The 22,704-nt window shown below is 40.9% G+C and overlaps 5 protein-coding genes across 5 annotated transcripts in view; 4 read left to right on the top strand and 1 right to left on the bottom strand.

The window, feature by feature from the left end:
- The window catches only part of LOC135084788 (WD repeat-containing protein 7-like), a 149,378-nt gene that overhangs the window by 55,897 nt on the left and 70,777 nt on the right, over positions 1–22,704 (bottom strand). The window lies entirely within an intron of this gene.
- Positions 159–1,148, top strand: LOC135084886 (larval/pupal cuticle protein H1C-like). The gene is made up of 2 exons (XM_063979617.1): positions 159–237; positions 410–1,148. The coding sequence occupies exons 1-2, from the start codon at positions 226–228 to the stop codon at positions 1,043–1,045; spliced, it is 648 nt and encodes a 215-aa protein (XP_063835687.1). The 5' UTR covers positions 159–225; the 3' UTR covers positions 1,046–1,148.
- On the top strand, positions 3,603–4,675 carry LOC135084871 (larval/pupal cuticle protein H1C-like). Its single transcript, XM_063979608.1, has 2 exons — positions 3,603–3,681; positions 3,853–4,675. Exons 1-2 carry the CDS (start codon positions 3,670–3,672, stop codon positions 4,549–4,551), a joined length of 711 nt encoding a protein of 236 aa, XP_063835678.1. The 5' UTR covers positions 3,603–3,669; the 3' UTR covers positions 4,552–4,675.
- Positions 7,144–8,134, top strand: LOC135084881 (larval/pupal cuticle protein H1C-like). Its single transcript, XM_063979616.1, has 2 exons — positions 7,144–7,222; positions 7,395–8,134. Exons 1-2 carry the CDS (start codon positions 7,211–7,213, stop codon positions 8,019–8,021), a joined length of 639 nt encoding a protein of 212 aa, XP_063835686.1. The 5' UTR covers positions 7,144–7,210; the 3' UTR covers positions 8,022–8,134.
- LOC135084834 (larval/pupal cuticle protein H1C-like) lies at positions 10,964–12,040 on the top strand. Its single transcript, XM_063979574.1, has 2 exons — positions 10,964–11,015; positions 11,187–12,040. Exons 1-2 carry the CDS (start codon positions 11,004–11,006, stop codon positions 11,919–11,921), a joined length of 747 nt encoding a protein of 248 aa, XP_063835644.1. The 5' UTR covers positions 10,964–11,003; the 3' UTR covers positions 11,922–12,040.

The raw sequence follows: 22,704 nt of genomic DNA, 5'->3' as shown, positions 1-22,704 counted from the left end.
AAAAACTCCTTTTGTCCCAAATTTTAAGTTAGAAGGAACACAAATCCTTTTAATCAAGGGGTAAGAGAGGTGGTATTAAATTAGCGAGCTTCCTGCACCCTTCCCGCCCTTGATAGAGACGACTTTCTTTTTTTCGCGTGTTCCGTTCCGCCCGCGTATAAATACCGTCGACGACGAAACGAGAGCAATCAGTAGCTTTCGAGCAGTCTACCACAGAAGTGCACGATGAGATTCCTGGTCAGTTGCGAGTACAGAACGCGGTCATTTGAAAAACATGTGATTTGTGAATTTAGTGTTGTGCCAGGATTTAAAAAATTAAAAAATATTTTGTGACGCAAGGATTAGATTTCCACAGTTTCTCAAACTGTTGTGCCGGTGACGTGTCAGTGATTTGGGCCTTTGGTTTCAGATTGTCGCCGCCGCCGTCCTCGCCTGCGCCGCAGCCGCGCCCTCCGGCGCCCTGCTGGCCGGGCCCTACGCCCATGGCTACGCCGCCCCCCTGGCAGTGGCCCACGCCGCCCCCCTGGCCCTGGCGCACGCGCCGGTAGCCGTAGCCCACGCTGCCCCCGCCTTGCCCACCATCTCTCCCGGAGACATCCACGCTGCCGCCATCGATGCCCACGTTGACGCCTCAGACCACGCCCGCGCCGCCGTCGACGCCGCCCGCGAGATCCAAGGCCAGGCCATCAACGCCGCTGAAGACCACTCGTGGCAGGCGCTCGACGCTGTCAAGACCCAGGAGGCTCAGCTCGACGGCGCCGCCGCCGGAGCCGCCCCCATCTTGGCTAAGCAGATCGCTGGACACGCCGCCTACGCCGCGCCCGTCCTCGCTCATGCCGCTCCCGTGGTCGCTCACGGCTACGCCGCCCACGCTGCGCCCGTGGTCGCCCACGGCTACGCCGCGCCCGCTGTAGCCTACGGCGCCAGCCATTCCGTCGTGTCCCAGTCTCTGTCCCAGTCCCACCCCGCCCCCATCGTCCACGCTCCCGTGGCGTACGCGCACGGCGTCCATGGACTCGCCCACGGATACTCCCATGCTTGGTAATTTCGACAACTGTGATAGTCATTTAGGTACCAAAAATAATAGTAAATTTTCGGTTGTACATAAATAAATTAAAAAAACAGACGCCATAGACGAGGATGTGCGAATAAATGAAATACCTAGTAATTTTACTGAATGTTTTCATTTCCTGAACTGACACTCATTGATACACAAAAATATGAAGTTTTCTCCATTCCAGACTGGTCACTGGCCTTAATTTCCATGACGAACATGAATACTATCCTATTCACACAAAGATAAGCGTAAAGAGAAGGACAGAAATATACACAAAATTGCGAGTACATATTTAAAACGCAATTATGTGACATAACTCGACCCATCCAAAAATCAGTATTGCGAACAAGTATGACAAATGTTGTCACATAAGCATTAGTTAAAAATTATATGACATGAAACTTAGATTTGCGTCATTTTTGGGGTTCCAAATTATTGGAAACTTTACAAATGGGCTACTTTGCAGAAAGTTTGAGAACTGCTGGCAGGTGCTCTATAAATTTGAACTGACAATAATAATAATAATGAATTATTGTAGGGCTGTAGCAAGATGATGTTTATCGTCATGTCGCGATGACGACACAAATAATGAGGTTGTACTGTGTATCACTTATGTGCCTACTACATGCTTAAAATTCTCCCACTTATAGATTAAAAAAAATAATTTAATTATTTATAGCAGAACTAAACTTATATTTTACAAATTGTCAAAATGACAAATGTTAACAGCCGCCAGGATATTTACAAAATCACAGATATTTCACCAGCATTCCAGGACTATTTTGGCAAGTACCGAAAGCAACCGAAAAGAAATTAAATCACCGCACTGTTAGTCCGATCAACGAAACTTTTGTAACCCGAATAATTCCTCTGCCTATGAAACTTGGCACATGATTAAAATAGGTAATACAGATTTTATAGATATACAATAATCCAACAACTTTTATTATGGGATGTTTGGTTATTTTTTACCAAGATATAGAGATTATGGATAAACGGTTTGCCCCGGGACAAACTTGACCTTCACTGGTTGGATTTTTATCGGCGGTTAAGCTGTAGATCCGGGCTACACAGGAGTTGCAGCGATGGGAACGAGAGGTGGGAATAGTCCCGTATATAAATAAAGGGTTTTCGTGAAAATAAAATCACCTTTTTAAATTTGATGCCTAAAACGCAATAAAGAAGATCTATCTAAGGATTTAGTATATTTCTGAAGGAATGTATGAATACTCAGCGAACCCGTTCCCAAGTCATTATGACATCAGGCAAACTTTTGGAAAACTTGTGCTGGCGTGGATCGGAAGAATGTCGCATATAATATTGGTAGGAAGTTTGAGACAATCCTTCACTTCCGGTAATTTTTTTATCCACAACGGGGAAGCTCTTAGCCTGTATCTCACCTGATGGTAAGTGACGATCAGGCCGAAGGTGGAAGCGAGCTTCACTCGGAATCCTCAACCACGGAGGAACTGGCATCTTATCTCTAACTGCTTAAGGTTATATTTACGCCATGTCACAATATTAGCCTTAGCCCTATAATTGTAGAGACAGAGAATACACAACAAGTCTTATTGCATAGTTCTAAAATGCCCGGAAGTACTTGACAGACATTTTATGTATTTGAATACCAAGTACTCTAAAATCATACCTGGACTTTCATTTCACCTATCATCATCGTTCACCCATCGACCTACATCGCCTACAATACCTATATGAAACAACTTGCCGAAACAACCTTGATATTTTGTTATTTATTAGGACACCTAACAAGACAAACACCCATACAAGGCAATGAATTAATTATAACTAAAAAAGTTATCAAAGTAATATAATATGAACCAAATCATAGCACCACGATAAATAGTAAGTATAGAAAGAATGTACGAAAGTATCCCTAAGATCCACAAGGTTACGTGATTTAGTTATCCAGACTAATTAAAAAACTAATAAGAAACGAAGATAACAAAATGTAGTAAATAAATAAAATTAACATATTTTATTAATTAAATTATATTGATCCCTATCACTATAACCCGGGTCTCTTCAAAGCGAGATTGAAAAGGCACTTACAGGAAAGGTATGTGGCATTCTAGATTTCATCTCACTGAATAACAGGTGTGATTGCAGTTCTATACCTAAATTGTTCTACTTCAAAAATAATATTAAACAATTCCTGCCTACTAACAGACTCGAATGAGGTCTGAAATTTAATAACTTAAAGCAATCGTATCACAAGGAATGCTATCCGCCTTGTCACAACGCAACTATCCCAGAATGACGGGATGAGTCTCGCACGACTACGTCACATTCAATTTCCGGATGAACTACGAGTTTTCCACAGACCGCAGCGTAGAAGCCACGACGTATTTTCACACGACGTCATGACCAATAACTATTTACGTCCCAAATTTTAAGTTAGAAGGAACAAAACTCCGTTAAATCAAGAGGTAAGAGAAGTGGTATTAAATTAGCGAACTTCCTGCACCCTTTCCGCCCTTGACTGACACGACTTTCTTTTTTTCACGTGTTCCGTTCCGCCCGCGTATAAATACCGTCGACGACGAAACGAGAGCAATCAGTAGCTTTCGAGCAGTCTACCACAGAAGTGCACGATGAGATTCCTGGTCAGTTGCGAGTACATAACGCGATCATTTGAAAAACATGTGATTTGTGAATTTAGTGCTGTGCCAGGATTTAAAAAATAAAAAATATTTTGTGACGCAAGGATCAAATTTCCACAGTTTCCCAAACTGTTGTGCCGGTGACGTGTCAGTGATTTGGGCCTTTGGTTTCAGATTGTCGCCGCCGCCGTCCTCGCCTGCGCCTGCGCCGCGCCCTCCGGCGCCCTGCTGGCCGGGCCCTACGCCCATGGCTACGCCGCCCCCCTGGCAGTGGCTCACGCCGCCCCCTTGGCTCTGGCGCACGCTCCAGTAGCCGTAGCCCACGCTGCCCCCGCCCTGCCCACCATCTCCCCCGGAGACATCCACGCCGCCGCCATCGACGCTCACGTCGACGCCTCGGACCACGCCCGCGCCGCCGTCGACGCCGCCCGCGAGATCCAAGGCCAGGCCATCAACGCCGCCGAAGACCACTCGTGGCAGGCGCTCGACGCCGTCAAGACCCAGCAGGCCGCGCTCGACGGCGCCGCCGCCGGCGTGTCCCCCATCCTGGCCAAGCAGATCGCCGGACACGCCGCCTACGCCGCGCCCGTGGTCGCCCACGCCGCTCCCGTGGTCGCTCACAGCTACGCCGCCCACGCCGCTCCCGTGGTCGCTCACGGCTACGCCGCCCACGCCGCTCCCGTGGTCGCTCACGGCTACGCCGCCCACGCCGCGCCCGTGCTCGCCCACGCGCCCGCTGTAGCCTACGGCGCCAGCCATTCCGTCGTGTCCCAGTCTCTGTCCCAGTCCCACCCCGCCCCCATCGTCCACGCTCCCGTGGCGTACGCGCACGGCGTCCATGGACTCGCCCACGGATACTCCCATGCTTGGTAATTTCGACAACTGTGATAGTCATTTAGGTACCAAAAATAATAGTCAATTTTCGGTTGTACATAAATAAATTAAAAAAACAGACGCCATAGACGAGGATGTGCGAATAAATGAAATATAAATTTTACTGAATGTTTTCATTTCCTGAATTGATACTCATTGAAACAAAAATATGAAATTTCCCCATTCCAGACTGGTTACTAGCCTTAGGTTCCATGATGAATAAGAATCTATACTATACCTATTATTGTCAATTAGTTTTAACATCATTAGTTCGTATATTTAATATTGGTCTTGTAAGGTCAGAAATACTAACAAAATTACGAGTATATTTAGAATGCCGTTATGTGATATTAAGCTCGACTCATAGATACATCCAAACAACTGTATTGCGAACCATTACGACAAGTCTTATCGCGTACTCGTAATTATTACCTATGAATTACACATGAAGCTGTTTAATTTTGTCTACTATGGGATTCTAAATTATTTGAATTTTTATAAATGGGCTACTTAACAAAAAGTTTGAGAACTTCTGGGTGATGCTCTGGACTACTCTACTTGGACTGACAATAATATTATTGTAGGGTTGTAGTACTGTTATGTTTATCGTCATGTCGTGATGACACCTGATGACGACATCAGAAATGACGTCGTACAGTGGTTAAACCTACGACACCACGGCGTGTCCACTACCTAAGTTCGGGGATGCTATAATAGGTTTAAATTCTCGTACTCTAGAACAGCGATTCCCAAACTTATTTTGTCTACTGCCCACTTTGAGAATAAATTCTTTTTAGCGCCCCCATTTGTAATCGAGTGTCGAATGCTCAGTCGGTGTCTAAGAGTCCTCCAAGTAAATGACGCCTCCCAAGCCTCTACATAACGTCCCGATTTTTTTTCTGGGTCTCTTACCGCCCCTCTTTAATCCTGCAGCGCCCACAAGGGGGCGTTATCGCCCACTTTGGGAAAGACTGCTCTAGAATCACAAATTATCAAAATGTTAACTAACTGTCAAGGTATTTTACAAGATCACACATTTTTCACCTCGCCAGCATTTCTGGACTATTATGGCAAGTATCGAGAAGAACCGGAAATAAATCACCACTGCCTGCCGTTTAATGTAAGTAAATAAACTGCAAGTTGTGCTCGCATATTAAGCACAACCCATTAATTGATATTTAGATTTAAGTCGTTAGTATTGTTAAATAATATATCCTTGGTGATAGAGCCTAAATAAAATCCACTGTTTCTATTAAATAGAGTTCAGTTCACATCGAGCACTGAAAAATTAAATAGTTTTCCTGTAAATAACAAAAAATATATCACGATAGTCTTCAGGGTAAGATTTATAGAGATTTGGATCAAGGGTTTCCCCCGGGAAAAACTGAACTTTACTGGCTGGGTTTTTATTGGCGGTCAAGCTGTAGATCCTGGCTACACAGAAGTTGCACAGCGGTGGGAACGAGAGGTGGAAATAGTCCCGTATTAAAGTAATATTTTCGTGTATAATAAAAAATAAAATCACATTTTACTTCTTACATTTGATGCCTAAAACGCAAAAAAGAAGCTCTATCTAAGGATTAAGTATATTCCTTCACACTCAGTAAACCCGTTCCAAAATTGTATACGTCATTATGGCGTTCCTCAGGCACCAGTTTGGAAAACTTGTGCTGGCGTGGATCGGAAGGATATCGCACATAATATTGGTCGGAAGTTTGAGACAATGCTTCACTTCCGGTCAAAATTTTAAGGTTATATTTACGCCATGTCACAACATTAGCCCTATAATTGTAGAGACAGAGATAAACATCATGTCTTATAACATGTTCTAAAATACCCGGAAGTACTTGACAGACATTTAATGTATTTGAATACCAAGAAGTACTCTAAAATCTTACCTATATGAAACAACTTGCCGAAACAACCTTGATATTTCGTTATTTATTAGGACACCTATAAGACAAAAACTTATACAAGGCAATGAATATTATAACTAAAAAAAGTTATCAAACTAATTATATGCACCAAAACATAGCACCACGATAAATGGTAAGTATAGAAAGAATTTACGAAAGTAATCTTAAGATCCACAAGGTTGCGTGATTTATTAAATACAGTAATTTCGTGCTCCGAACTAATTAAAAAACTAATACAACACGAAGATAAAAATATGTACTAAAAATAAAACGAACGAAACATATTGATTTGTACTTCTTCACTGACTCAAATGAAGTTCAAAACCTAACATAGCTACGAACAACCGTATTACAGGAACTGCTATCCCCCTGGTCACAACGCAACTATCCGAGAAAGATGGATGGGACGAGTCATGTACCTACAACGACGTCACGTACAATTTCCGGATGAACTACGACCAGTTTTCCACAGACCGCAACGTAGCAGCCACGACGTATTTTCACACGACGTAACGCCCAAAAAGTCCTTACGTCCCAAATTTTAATGTAGAAGGAACACAAATCCTATTAATCAAGGGATAAGAGAGGTGGTATTAAATTAGCGAACTTCCTGCACCCTTCCCGCCCTTGACAGACACGACTTTCTTTTTTTCACGTGTTCCGTTCCGCCCGCGTATAAATACCGTCGACGACGAAACGAGAGCAATCAGTAGCTTTCGAGCAGTCTACCACAGAAGTGCACGATGAGATTCCTGGTCAGTTGCGAGTACAGAACGCGGTCATTTCAAAAATATGTGATTTGTAAATTTAGTGTTGTGCCAGGATTAAAAAAATAAAAAAATATTTTGTGACGCAAGGATCAGATTTCCACAGTTTCCCAAACTGTTGTGCCGGTGACGTGTTAGTGATTTGGGGCTTTGATTTCAGATTGTCGCCGCCGCCGTCCTCGCCTGCGCCGCAGCCGCGCCCTCCGGCGCCCTGCTGGCCGGGCCCTACGCCCATGGCTACGCCGCCCCCCTGGCAGTGGCTCACGCCGCCCCCTTGGCTCTGGCGCACGCGCCGGTAGCCGTAGCCCACGCTGCCCCCGCCCTGCCCACCATCTCTCCCGGAGACATCCACGCTGCCGCCATCGATGCCCACGTTGACGCCTCGGACCACGCCCGCGCCGCCGTCGACGCCGCCCGCGAGATCCAAGGCCAGGCCATCAACGCCGCCGAAGACCACTCGTGGCAGGCGCTCGACGCCGTCAAGACCCAGCAGGCCGCGCTCGACGGCGCCGCCGCCGGCGTGTCCCCCATCCTGGCCAAGCAGATCGCCGGACACGCCGCCTACGCCGCGCCCGTGGTCGCCCACGCCGCTCCCGTGGTCGCTCACGGCTACGCCGCCCACGCCGCGCCCGTGCTCGCCCACGCGCCCGCTGTAGCCTACGGCGCCAGCCATTCCGTCGTGTCCCAGTCTCTGTCCCAGTCCCACCCCGCCCCCATCGTCCACGCTCCCGTGGCGTACGCGCACGGCGTCCATGGACTCGCCCACGGATACTCCCATGCTTGGTAAACGTTGTTAGCAATTTAGATAGCAAAAAATACTATGTTTGGACTGTAAATAATATGAAAAAAAAAAACAACAATAGACAAGAGGACGTGTAAATAAATGAAAGAGTTAAATTATTCATTATTTTCATATTCCCATCACCCCATATTCTCTCTTATTTACGCAGAAGGACGATCAGTTTAGTAAAGTAATATGGTTTCAAATGTATGCCCAAACAACTGCATGCAGGAAGATTTAATGAATGCCACTGACAACGCCACTCTTGTAGCGGAGTTATGGGCTGACACTGTATAGGTTTGTTGTCGACACGACAAGAAGAAGAAGTGTATGGTTTCACGAATTCTTATGGTCAACCAAACGCAAGTCCTGCCGAGAAAGGCCTGTGTCTAGGCATGCAAACAAATACAAGGATATTGTGCAACTGTATATAGACTGTGTGTACACTTGGACACAAGATAATGTTACTTTTGGAAGACAATCAGTCATGTATTAATCGATTAGATTAAAGATAAAAATTAAATGATTAATTCGATCGATACTTTAGTCCGTCAGAAAAGTACCACGATTTTATATAGCATGAATTGTAACACACGACACATTGAGCTTTGGAATTAATTTTGAAGAAACGTCTGTATATTTAATGAATTTATGAATAATGTACACATGACTACGTGTTATGTACCTACCTACGTTGAATATTTTCCCTAAATTTTATGAGTAGGTACACCTTCCCGTTCGTTAAAGGTAAGGACTAAGGGACATGCGATGATCAGTCTCCCCAAATCGGCGAGCGTGGGATTGTAAGCCAAATCACCCATTTACCACTGGATTGGAGAGGGTCGTGCTCTTGCAGTAGAGAATAAGTGACTCAATGATGATGATAAGAATCAACGATTTAGCCGACTTGATCCCGTCTGACGATGGCGGGAAGTGCAGACCGATTATTCCATTTGCTGGTAAATTAGAGGGGGTCGTGTTTCTGCAGTGAAGACTAAATGTCCCGATGATGATGATGAATCAGCCATACGATGGTAACTGAGATTGTTGCGACGCTTCTTTACAGCATTTGCCAGATATTGGTTTCAAAGCGCTGGTAGAGCAAATAAATATGAGACGTCTTTAGAGCAAAACGGTATGATTTTTATAAGTCTTTCATTTCCCTCTTTTTTTCTTTTTTGACTATTTTTAAGTAGTATTTAATTTTTAGTCTATCTATACCATTGGTTCCCAAACTTATTTGACACGCGCCCCCTGTCGACCATACAAAAAATTCCGCGCCCCCCCTCCTCCAGTCAAGATTATTTATTGGTCGTATCGAGCAGTCTGGAATGCATTCTCTCAGCGGTCGCAGGTTTCTTACAGATGACCCACGCCCCCCACTTTGGGAACCAATGATCTATACTATTATAATGAAGAAAATGCATACTTTGCCTTTGACGCGTCATTTACTTAGTCGACTGTACCACAAGGCGAGCGGCGCATGCGTCATACCCCAGCGGATGCAGAGTATTCGTCTATGATCTAGATTTGTTGCTTTGGATTGTGGGCATTGTGGGCATTCTTGATTAAAACAAACAATAAATTATTTTAGACTTTTAAACTAATATTTTGTTTATTTTTAAGGTGTTCATCGAAGAAACATCCTACTAATATTATAAATGCGAAAGTTTGGATGTCTGGATGTTTGTTACTCTTTCACGCAAAAAACTACTGAACGGATTTTGATGAAACTTTACAGTATTATTGTTTATAACCCAGAATATCATATTATTATAGGCTATAATTTATGACGATCTGTGAAAAACGAAATTTCACGCGGGTGAAGCCGCGGGCAAAAGCTGGTAACGTCATAATTTGCAAAAAATATCCAAATCCCGCTGTCAATCCGTGTCAAAGGTTCGGCCACCCATCATTTTTCCGTCATTACGCAAGCTGCTTTTCCCACACGAACAAAGAGCATAGCGTGCGATGGTGTAATCAATTAGTAGTGTCGTATTTCATTATGGTAATTTGTCTCATTTAATGATAATAAAAGAAAAACTTTTTTTGGTACGCCATTGCCTATTTTTAGACAAAGACAGTTAAGGAAAAAAAAAATCATGCTTATTTTGACACGAAAAGACATCAGGGACTTGTTACCACGGAGAAGTCCCGTTTTTTGCAGGAACCCATTTAGTAGTACACGTGTTTTAATATTAGCGTTCACACGAACATGTTTTTAATGCATAAAACGGCAGGTATCCCGTTTACAGTGTCCCGCAAAATACTGATCCGTTCGAATTTAAACACACACAATGTGTGTTCACATGACAGTCCAGGTTTGCGGGACGACACATGAGAAAATAAATAAATTGTAATCAAATAGAAATGGCAGATCTTAAAAAATACGTTGTCTTTAATAGGTTTGTCAGTTTTATTGCAATTACCTAAAATATTTGTATTTCTTTTATAATGTAGTTAATTTCTACGATAAATAACGCAACAACGTAGATTAATTAATCCATTAATAGCAAGCTTCAAACACTTACGTAAAAGCATAAGTTAGAAAAAAAAATGAATTTGAAAGTTAAACGTAAAACTGCATGCCAACATTATAAAATATATTAATTTACACAACTACTTCTAAAACTACACAATACCCAAATCAAAGTAATCGTACGTAATTTTTAAACATACAACAGTAGGTTACGTTTCAGTTACCAGTATTATTCAATTAAAAAATCAACAACCAAAAAGTTTGTCACCACTACATTGATTTAAAAATAATAAACCAATCATGGCCGCCCTGTCAAATTCGAAATTCGAACGCGTGCGTGCTATCTGTCAAAAATTGGCGGGCTTCCTGCACCCTTCCTGCCCTTGAGAGAGACCACTTACTTTTTTTAGTGTGTTCCGTTTCGCACCACACGCGGCTAGTATAAATACCGTCGACGACGAAATGAGAGCAATCAGTAGCCTTCGAGCAGTCTACCACAGAAGTGCACGATGAGATTTCTGGTCAGTTGCGAGTACAGAACGCGATCATTTAAAAATATGTGATTTGTGAATTTAGTGTTGTGCCAGGATTTAAAAAATTTAAAAATATTTTGTGACGCAAGGATTAGATTTCCACAGTTTCTCAAACTGTTGTGCCGGTGACGTGTTAGTGATTTGGGACTTTGATTTCAGATTGTCGCCGCCGCCGTCCTCGCCTGCGCCGCAGCCGCGCCCTCCGGCGCCCTGCTGGCCGGGCCCTACGCCCATGGCTACGCCGCCCCCCTGGCAGTGGGCCACGCCGCCCCCCTGGCCCTGGCCCACGCCGCCCCCTTGGCTCTGGCGCACGCTCCAGTAGCCGTGGCCCACGCTGCCCCCGCCCTGCCCACCATCTCTCCCGGAGACATCCACGCTGCCGCCATCGATGCCCACGTTGACGCCTCGGACCACGCCCGCGCCGCCGTCGACGCCGCCCGCGAAGCCCACGACCAGCACGCCGAGCTCCACGGCCAGGCCGTCAACGCCGCCGAAGACCACTCGTGGCAGGCGCTCGACGCTGTCAAGACCCAGGAGGCCCAGCTCGACGGCGCCGCCGCCGGAGCCGCCCCCATCTTGGCTAAGCAGATCGCTGGACACGCCGCCTACGCCGCGCCCGTCCTCGCTCATGCTGCTCCCGTGGTCGCTCACGGCTACGCCGCCCACGCCGCTCCTGTGGTCGCTCACGGCTACGCCGCCCACGCCGCGCCCGTGGTCGCGCACGGCTACGCCGCGCCCGCTGTAGCTTACGGCGCCAGCAAGACCGTCGTGTCCCAATCCCTGTCCCAGTCCCACCCCGCCCCCGTCGTCCACGCTCCCCTCGTGGCCCACGCTCCCGTAGCGTACGCCCACGGCGTTCATGGCCTTGCCCACGGATACTCCCACGGATGGTAAACTGTGATAGCAATTTAGATACCAAAAATAATACTCATTTTGGATTGTACATAAATTAATTAAAAAAACAGATATGCAATAGACGCGAGGATGTGTGAATAAATGAAATAGTAATTTAATTGATTATTTTAATTTCCTGAACACCCTGATGCATTTGACACTAATTGATAGTCACGACCAGTTTTTTGTTTTGAAATGTCACTGACCAAAATTAGATTGCTTGATCTAATGTATATTCGAAAATGAACCATACTCAACTAAAATTAGGTCTAGTTAATTCAATGTAGAGTCAATGTCAATTTTCGATTTGACACGCTTCAAAAAGCGGAAGTTTAATATCGTTCACAACCTTGATCGTGAATTCCTCAGTTTGACCGGCAATCAGAAAAAATGGACCGAGGAATTAGAGAGGTATAAAACCTTCATGTGTATTAAAAATAAAAATAAGCAATGTCTGTACGGAAGTAACTCGGGCATTGCATATTTTGTTTTTGAAACACAAAGGAGTAGATTTATAATGACTAATAAATATCATACGCATAAATAATTACATCCTGCTTATTCATGTTCAAAACTAGTTTTCGATTAATCTTTGAGTGGTCACACTAGACGTACTATATGGGTACCACAAAAACAATTTAATAATCAAGTGGTGAACATTTTGAAACATAAATTACTTTAAATGGACTACGACTTCATGATAGAAATATCCTTGAGAATATAGCGACGAAATATGACTAGCTTTTGGCGCAATAATGGGTAATATTTTACAAATATTAATGTGTTTACGAGTGGAGTTGATCAGGGATCGATTTTGGGACCTATTTCTTATAGGTGTACCGCAAGGTCCAATTTTGAGCCCATACTCGAATTTTCTTCGAAAACTAAGATATCATTCACGTTTACTTAAATAATTATTAGAGCAGTATCCTGATATTTACTAAAACGATCACCGATGTTAAATAATAACAATGACCGAGTTCTAAAAGGTCTGACGCTAGGGCAAATATAAACGTTACTAGCACGGACGCCTTTCTCTTTTAATGTACATAACTACGTATTTAGATTACCGAGTGTTTAGACAAAGGAATTCGGTATTATTTCTTTTGTTCTCAACAATTAGGAATATAATGAGGTTGCATGTACGTTTTAAGTTATATTTAAAGCAGTAGATGTAAAATATTATACGTAGTACATAGAGATTTGTAGAATTAAGAAAATATCCAAAACAAAACTACAGGTTTTTTTGTTTTCAATAAGTAATTACAGGCACTAGAAAAGTCAATGTTTTTTTTTTCATTTCACAACGAGGAAGCTTCATCTCACCTAATGGAAAGTGATGATTTTGTTGAATTAAGATGAAAGTTTAAAGGATAACGAAAATTTAAAAGGCTAGAATGTTTTTTAAAGAAGTTATGTACTATCCTATCATTGAAAATCTACGTCATACACATATTTAATACTAAGCCTTGGACTCATCAAGGGACAAATGTATCAACATGTTGCGAAACATGTATACAATGTCACAGACGTGTGCTCTCTCTCACGTAAACAGGTCACAACATGGACGTTGCATTGGACATGGAAGTTGGATTTAGTAACGTTGCAGCATCAAGACGAAGAATCAAGTTGTAAGTCAGATGGACAATTCACCCCGAATCTATCTGAGACTTTAACTACAGACTAAGGAAAACAAGTATCTACCAAGTATACAATTTGTAAGCCAGCTAGCTAATAACCAGGTATATCGAATGGCTGTTCTTGACCCCAATTCAAGTACCAGGATGAATTTATATTTACTGTTGAGCATATTTGTCCATTTACGAATCCTATCCCATTTAATTTATTTTTTCTATTATTTAATAATTAGATGACCATTTAGGAAGTTCAGGAAAACTTTTGGTTCTTCAGAAGATGATACATTGTCCACATTACAAAACAATGTGTGAATTTTATAGTCAAGAAGTTTATTTTGCAATATTTTTAGAAGAATATGACACGATTTTTGAGCGATCATGTATGTCCTTATTATGTGAAATGAATCATGAAAAATCCATAACAATTTTACCAATAATATTAATTAAAAAAGGATAATCACGCCATCTGCAGATAAAGCGCGAAACCAACTTATAACTTACACAGAACTTAATGATAAATGTAAATGGGCAAGTAAGTGCGCGCGAGCAACTTAGTTCAATGCAAAGCCACGAGGTTTCTCTAGTGGTAAATAATAATCGGTATGATTAATTAGAGTTAAGGACAAACAACAACAAGGCTGATTGTCTTGACGCCTTAGAACGAGGAGGGCCAACCCCCAATGAAATGGGAAAAGACACAGAAGATGAAGAAACAATAGTAATAGCTATGATAACTGCATAATAAAAATACATAATCTGTTGCAGAAACAATTCAGAAATAAGTGTAGGTAAAAGGATTCTCAAATTAAGACTTCATCTCAGCAAACAATAATCATATAATTGGACATCCAAGTCCAAGAAGATAGCTGGATGAAAAAAAAATTGGGGAACGTACTCTTCAATAAAAAAAGCATGATCTTCTAATTTCTAACAATTTTAAGCGTTTTAATAAAGAATTGAACCACCATTGGCTGAAATGATGATGATAATGACATCTGAATAAACACACAACAATATCTTCAGTGGTCTAATCTCCAACCTCCAACCAAAAAAAAAGGTCCAGATCTGGATTCCCATTTACCTATGCGTCATTTCTTTCGAAAACCTCTTCGCATTGACCCCATTGAAGGCTATAATGAACTTTGTAACTTTTGTAAGTACTGACAGCTGTTAATTATCAAAAAGATAAAACCTTTTTTAATAGCATCAACTAGTTGCTTTGAGGAAGTCATCAGAGGGTACAATCAGTTCACAGGCATTTCAAAATGTCACACGTTGCGGTTAATAATTTAATTTTCATGAACCTTTTTTGCGTATTTTTATTGAATTAACCACTTCAAATATTTTTGGCAGAATACGCTTCTGCCTACAAGTAATTAAGATGCCAAAACTGATATGCTTCATTTATTATTCTCCGACATCCAAAAAAGAAGGATAATTGGAAGGTAAATGGATGATTTGGCAAGCAGCACTATCTTTCAAACTACTTAAGATTTATGAATTAAAGTGAAATCAAAAGAAGTTTAAAAAGTTGATTAAGTCAAATTTGAGCATAAATTCTTAACAATGCCACACAACAAAATTACTATTACAACAAACAACGTTAAGTACACAAACCTTACGAAACTAACGACTGGTCATTTGTAACAATGCCGTATTACGTTCAATGACAGCGACATGACAGCTGGGCGGGTCTGAGAGCCATTAAAAACTAACAAATAATAAAAAAGATGGGCAGCCACAGTGTAATGTGTCTTGAACAGTATATTGCATTATCATATTAAGCGTATTTAGTCTTATTGCAGAAGCACAACCCTTTTTAATAATAGAGGATTTAATTTATACGCCATTTACGACATCCTGAGAAGTGTGCCTAGCAGCCTAACGTCTTATTTCACCCCAAAATAAATATAAGAAGGCCACAATACGATTTTTTTTAAATAAATGAGATAAAATTGACAGAGAGAGAGAGACCTAGTTGGAGTGCCTGTAATAACTTCAACAAAATTGTACGGTGTGACTGGACACCACAACTGGCAGCTAGAATATGCAAAATCTAAAAAAGCTAGAATCTGTGTACTTAATATCTCGTTATTTTAGTTACTGCAACGTTTTTACACTGAGTCCTCACGCACCGGCGCTTGCGCATCCACGGAGGTCAAGTTCAAACGAAAGTAACATTTAACTGGTTCGACTCTCGCGTTCTTTGTTTAACTTCCCAGCGGCGGTTCTCAACATTCTGGGTCAATGTTGGAAGAAAAAAATAATGTCTTTTTTCCACTTTTATTTTTTTCTTTAAAACAAAATATTGTCAGGCCAGTTTTTTTTATTGAATTAAGTGGCTTACAACATCAAAATATATTTTTTGGCTTGATCAAAAATAGTTTTTGAGACGTCGTATCGTATACAAAACAAGGAAGTGTATATGAAAAATTCTAATGGACATTGTAACAAGTTTTTTATCAAATCTAATAGGCATTATTGATTTCGGGGTACGCAGTAGCTATCTAATTACAAAAAATGATCAACCTATTTTATGTAAGGTATTTTTATTGCTGTTGGTAATTTGGTATTTTTCCTGTACTGTTAAATAACATTTATTAGCAGTGCTTTGAACAAGAGCCAATTTGCCCAACGGATTACAGATACAGTCAAACAATTCTGAAACGCTAAGTGGAAAAAATCGGTACTAAAAACATTAATAGTAGCGCCCTCCTGTAAATGCAATAATTATATGGAACACTTCCGTGTTGTCCAACGTGGCAAAAATAGGAACTATAACCCAGTATTGATAGCAGCGCCCTCCTGTAAAGATTATAAAGCTGGGGCGGTTCAGTTTGGACAACTATATAAGAATTCCTTAACGCCCATTGGGGCTGTCGCCTAAAAACTTTGAGAACCAGTGGTTTGATTTAAACCGTATTAAATTTTAATCGTCACATTCAAGCCAGGTTCCTTATAAGGAGTTTTAGTGCGAAAGAGGACAAGTAAGGAGGATGTAATTTAAGAGGCGTTGACCTTTAATGTCTTTTACATTTTGCATTCTTTTTGTGTGGCATTTTTTTACTTTAATGTGTTGAGTCTTTGGCTGGATTATCTACGATTTTTAATGACTGGTCTAGTGGTAAGACCACCTGCTTCAGACAGACCCAGAGGTCTAGGGTTCGATTCCCAGTGGGGGCAGATTTTTCTATTCGCTTTGGTTGGTGGTAGGGTTAGTTCTAAGTCCGCCTGGCTAGCTACGAGTACCATTATCTTACCTAAGTCTGTCGCCATACCAGTTGTGTTCCGGCAGTTAGAGGTAAGAATGCCAGTTCATCTGTGGTTGAGGATACCGGGTGAAGCTCGCTTGCACCTGCGGGCTAATCATCACTTTTCAAGCCAAGAGCTTCCTCGTTACGGATAAAACAAATAAAAAATCATTTTCTCTTATTTTCAATAAGGCTACAAAAAGCTCTTTTTTATGCATAACAAGGCAGTTATTTGACCACAATCGCACCTGATGTTTAGTGGGATGCAGTCTGGGATGGTACATATCTGCCCTGTAAGTGCCTTGCTATCGCCACTTATTACTATAAACGTTTCTGTACCAACACCTGGACTAATAGAGCTTTAAAAAACTTGTCAAAAGACCGGTAACATCATTAGATCTCTATATCTTCCGGTCGTTGACCTGACCGGTGAATCATTCAACCTTTAAATTCGTATGGCCAATGGAGTAAGGCACTTTTTGCAAACAAATAATGTGACTTCTTGACATTGACGGACTTTAAAAGTCTCTATTGCACGAGTGGATAATATTGACATAATATTTTGTGAACGCTATTGATCAAATACACAGGACTATTTCCACTTCTCGTTCCCACCGCTGCAACTCCTGTGTAGCCAGGATCTACAGCTTGACCGCCAATAAAAACCCAACCAGTGAAGGTCAAGCTTGTCCCGGAGGAAAGTTAAACTGTTATTGGACCCGAAACGAAATTAATCAGAAGAACATATGATTTCGAAATTAAGGTTCGACTTCCCTCCAGTACACAGCGAAACAAAGGATCAAATAAAGTGAGGAAAATTTTTACCATAAAAAATATAATGAAATAACTTCCTTTGATTAAATATATGTTTTATAATTATTAAAATAATGTTGAGAACAGTGAAAAACTTCGCTCTCTTCTCCATATCAATCATATTTCATTTTACAAAATTGCCGTACTCTATTGGCGCGTCTACATTGTGTAATGATGATTGATAATCTCACTCGTAGTTATGTAAATTTTGGACATCTGACATCTTTATTTTGATTATTACTGACAGTGGTTATTAGTTAAGCTCGTATTATGAAATGTAAATATAAAACGATTCAATAAAAGGGTTCGATTCTCGTTTAATACAAGCATTTTAGAGCACGAATGTTTATTTACTTATATTGTTCTGTATGTTTTCTATGTATTTAACCTATTTATGTGAAGTTCCATCAAAATCCGTCCAGTAATTTTAGTTTTTGTAGCAGTAACAAACATCCATCCACAAACGCGTTTATGATATTTATTACTAGATAATCAACGTTCAGTGGCACATTTATACATTCTGCCTTTTTATGACGATATATTAACTTTTACAACATCCTATTTACCTACTACACTAAAAAGAAATAAAATACCTTCGCTCTTTTCATACAAAACACATAAAAAATCACATACATCTCTACTTAATGACTTCAACTTCCCTTAAGAAACTATAACAATTGCAAAAAACCACCAGTTGACATTTAAATCTACAAAACGAGTACTACACTTGGGCTATATACATTATGTACTATATAATTTACATACGCCCTCCTATACGTATAGTGAATCGATGAAATTGTTTGTCTGTAAACATATTTTGTTTTTAAACCACATAGGGAATACTCTAGGCCTGATGGTGTGTGACGAGGCGACTGTGGCAGACGAGGCGAAGAAGATCGGCCACTCTCCGAAGGGACCCCGATCACATCTAAAAACAGGCTCTAGATTGGAACCCCCAAGGAAAACGCAAACGTGGTCGCTCCAAACAAAATTGGCGGCGCACTGTGGCAGACGAGGCGAAGAAAATCGGCAAGACTTGGAGCGAGATCAAACGCGAAGCTCAAGACCGAACGCGATGGAGGACTGTTGTGGACGCCCTCTGCCCCATCTAGGGGACATAGGACCTTAAGTCAAGTAAGTCAAGATGGTAAGTGATGATCAGGCCGAAGGTGGAAGCGAGCTTCACCCGGAATGCTCAACTACAGAGGAACTGGCTATCTTACTTCCACACAGCACTAACATAGAATTAAAATTATATTATTTATGTAACCAAAGAAAACGGGACAATTCCCACCTCTCGTTCCCACCGCTGCAACTGCTGTGTAGCCAGGATCTACAGCTTGACCGCCAACAACCCAACCAGTGAAGGTCAAGTTTGTCCCGAGGGAAAGTTAAACTGTCATTGGACCCGCAACGAAATTAATCAGAACATAGGAGAAGTTCGAAGTTTGGGTTCGACTTCCCACCACTAATTGTAACAGCGTGATTCCAGCATAGTAGAATAAGACCACCCCCATTCTTCCCATGGACGTCGTAAGAGGCGACGGGACGAATATGCGAACATCAGGCCTCCCCAACCCGTCTGGCCAGCGTGGGGAGTGTAGGCCAAATCCTCCATTTGCCTCTGGTCAATTAGAGGGTTGTGCTCCTGCAGTGGAGACTAAATGACCTGATGACGATGATTGTGTATGTCATCCTATATACAGAAATCAAGCCTAGGGCTTCCAGATTTTCAACTCACTATTATTATAAAGTTCATTGCCCCAATACAAAAAGTTCAACAGCTTTTAGGCAAAAAGTAGACTTTCGTAAACAATACAACATAAAATCTTATAAAGACATTGAAATGACTATTGTTTTTATTTAAGGCAAATATTATGAGCTCTAAATAAGACCAGGTAATAAAATGATAACCTAGTTTAAAAATACTGCACTACTGTTTTATTGAATATCCAATTGTTATAAAGTAAATATTATTTTACTAGCTTTTGCCCACGGCTTCGCCTGTGTGAGTTTTGGTTTCTCGCAGAAAGACTTTATCGCGCAAATGTCCCCCCTTTCAAAAACCGGGATAAAAACTATTCTATGGTCTTCCCTGGGTCTAAAACAATCTCTACACAAAATTTTATCTAAATAGATTTATGTCGGTTTTCTATAATCAATTTCAATCCAAATCCGTCCGTCAACTGTCAAATTTTTATTTGTTTTTGGTCAAAAATTTATTAGTTTGTTTTCACATTTTTATATTGTTTTTAGGACTATTTATACAATAAGAAAGTGTAATAGTATCAAAAATTGTGGATATTAGATCAAAAACAGATTGAAAAAACTTGACAGTCGAAAGACGGATTTGGATTGGACAAGGATTGATTATAGGAAACTGGCATAAAGTGCTTTAAGCGTGAAAAGGTAGAGACAGACAGAGTTACTTTCGTACAAATATATCGGTATTGAAGTATGGATGCTGTATGTTTTACAGAATATCTTGAATGTTACAATATAAAATGATAATTCAGCCCACAGCTCTACAAAAATGGATGCACTATTTCCATTATCCCACCTGTTTTCAATATGCATACCCACATAATTGGTTTGCGACTTATTTCAGTTCCATTATGCATGGTAATGCAAAGGCCAGTCTTGCCAGTTGCTCTGATAGCCTAACAGGAACTTATCTGTTAGATAAGTAGGTTTTTTTTTTGTTTTGCATGTCTGGCAGAAAATGTTTATAATATTATGTTAGATAAATGAAACTTATCAGCAATAAATAAGTAGGTACTTTAATTATTTGAAAATTTCTAATTTCGATCCCAAAAAACGAGTAAATCTAGTTATCTTCCACTTCTTTATTTTTAAGTTGTTTTTTTTTTATTCATTTACTCGTAGCTTTATTAAATAAACAATTTAAAATACACGCCATACTTAACTTTTTAAGTTTCAATACTTTATGGGATCGACGTCGAAAAAAACACTATTGACATAATTATTTTTAACACCAATATTGAAAGCTCCTCTCCCAAGCAAAGCCACAGGTTAGGCATATACTCAAAACCGTGTGACGCAAGAGCTCCGTCGATGACAACGAAAAAGATACTAATTACTTAGTGAAATAAGTATAAAGCTTCACTTCGCAACAGCTACGTCGATAGACGACGAAATAGATTTAAACTTAGTCAAATAACTACGAAACTCAAGCGAAGCCACGGGCTAGGCATATACTCAAAAAAACGTGTGACGCAAGACATACGCAGCTTGCACCCATCGCGCGTCAAAAAGCGCGCGCTTCCTGCATTCTTCCCGTTTTGGGGTACCGCTCGAAATTGGATCAAACCTTTTGGAAATATTCTGTTTTTATTATCATCAGTAGGCCTAAGATGCGCGCTGCGATAAGCGGTTATCACGCCATTTTATCGATTTTGCCCATACATTTTGACGTCGATAAAAGTTATCACGACGCGCATCTTAGGCCTACTGTAGGCCTACGACGTGATGTGGGCCATGATTACCTTTTATCGAGAAATTTTATCGATTTTTCGTGATAAGCCCATACGTTTGTCGTCTAAAATAATCGATACGATTTTATCAATGTGTGCATCTTAGCCCGGCTGGTCAAAAAATCAAAAACGTCTTTATTTGTTTAGAATTAAATTAGTACTTGCAAATCGTCTTTTGCTTTACGAAGCATTTACATGTCTTTTTTTTGCCTTCGAGACAAAAATTTGGCAAGTGCTACACTGAGACTTTCCAATTTACCGGAGGCAAATGAAGGATTTGGTTATATCCTAATGCTATTAGTGGGCTTGCTCTTGATAACAATCCCAATCGTGAGTACAGATACGATGTATGGATCGAGTTTACCTAGAATATGCCTGTTCACTCGCGGCTTGATGACCTTAGTGATGTAAAAAAATCTTTTATCATCATCATTAGGCTAGTTTCCTAAAAAAAATTTTTTAGTCCGTCATGTTTAATATCAAAAAATATTGGACACATATATTTTTATTTGTCAATCTAACAAATAATTACATAGTTATGGCGCGTTGAAGTTCCGCACGACGTCACAACGTGCGGCACTTTTATGCACGCATTGACGTCACGGGCCTCTTCTTATGAACTTTGGCGCGCTTTATCTCTTTAAATTTTCATTAGTTTGAAAAAGTGAAAAATACGTGTAGAGTATTTTTTGATAAGTTAACTGACGGACTAATTAAAACTCTTGCTTTTTGACCCAGGAAACATCCCTAATGTCCTACACTCCCCAAGCTGGCTAGACGCGTTGGGGAAGAATGATGTGCGCATATTTTTCCCTTAGCCTAAGCGCAGACCACCGATTTTTGTTGGCCGATAGTTGTGCCCGATTTCAAATTGTATGAAGAATCGGCCAAATCGAATCGGTGTAATGTGTGCACTTCCATACATGCCCATTGCCCATACCGATCAACTGCCCGATTAAACTATCGGCCGACGAAAAATCGATGGTCTGCGCCTAAGCTTAGACGCCTCTTACAAAATCCATTGGGAGAGCGACTCCCTATTCTTCCATCATCATACGGCTATTTTATTACTAATTAATTGTAACAAATAATTAATCAAAAATCAAAATCAAAAGTATTTATTCAGTTTAGACCACAAGTGGCACTTATGAACGTCAAAATATTATTATCTATACTTATAATAAATCTGTAGAGAGGTCAATTCTGTACATGAAATATATTTTCAAAATAACTATCAGGGGGTGATTAGTGATCGATACTGATGCCAAAAATGAAATCAGTAAAATTTTTGTCTGTCTGTCTGTCTGTCTGTCTGTCTGTCTGTCTGTATGTTCCTTATAGAAACAAAAACTACTCGACGGATTTTAACGAAACTTGGTACAATTATTCTTCATACTCCTGGGCAGGTTATAGGATACTTAGGAATTCCCACGGGAACGGGCATTAGCGGGAAAATCCTTTTGTATGAAAAATCTAAACCGCTTAAGTTAGACGCTTGAAATTTGGCAAGCAGGTACCTTAGTAAACTTAAAGCTTAGTTATAACAGGATATTGCAAAATTCCTACGGGAACGGGAATTAGCGAGAAA

This window comes from Ostrinia nubilalis, chromosome 27, assembly GCF_963855985.1.
Source record: "Ostrinia nubilalis chromosome 27, ilOstNubi1.1, whole genome shotgun sequence".
Classification (NCBI taxonomy): domain Eukaryota; kingdom Metazoa; phylum Arthropoda; class Insecta; order Lepidoptera; family Crambidae; genus Ostrinia; species Ostrinia nubilalis.
Note: the sequence above shows the minus strand (reverse complement) of the source record. Positions and strands in the feature narration are given on the sequence as shown.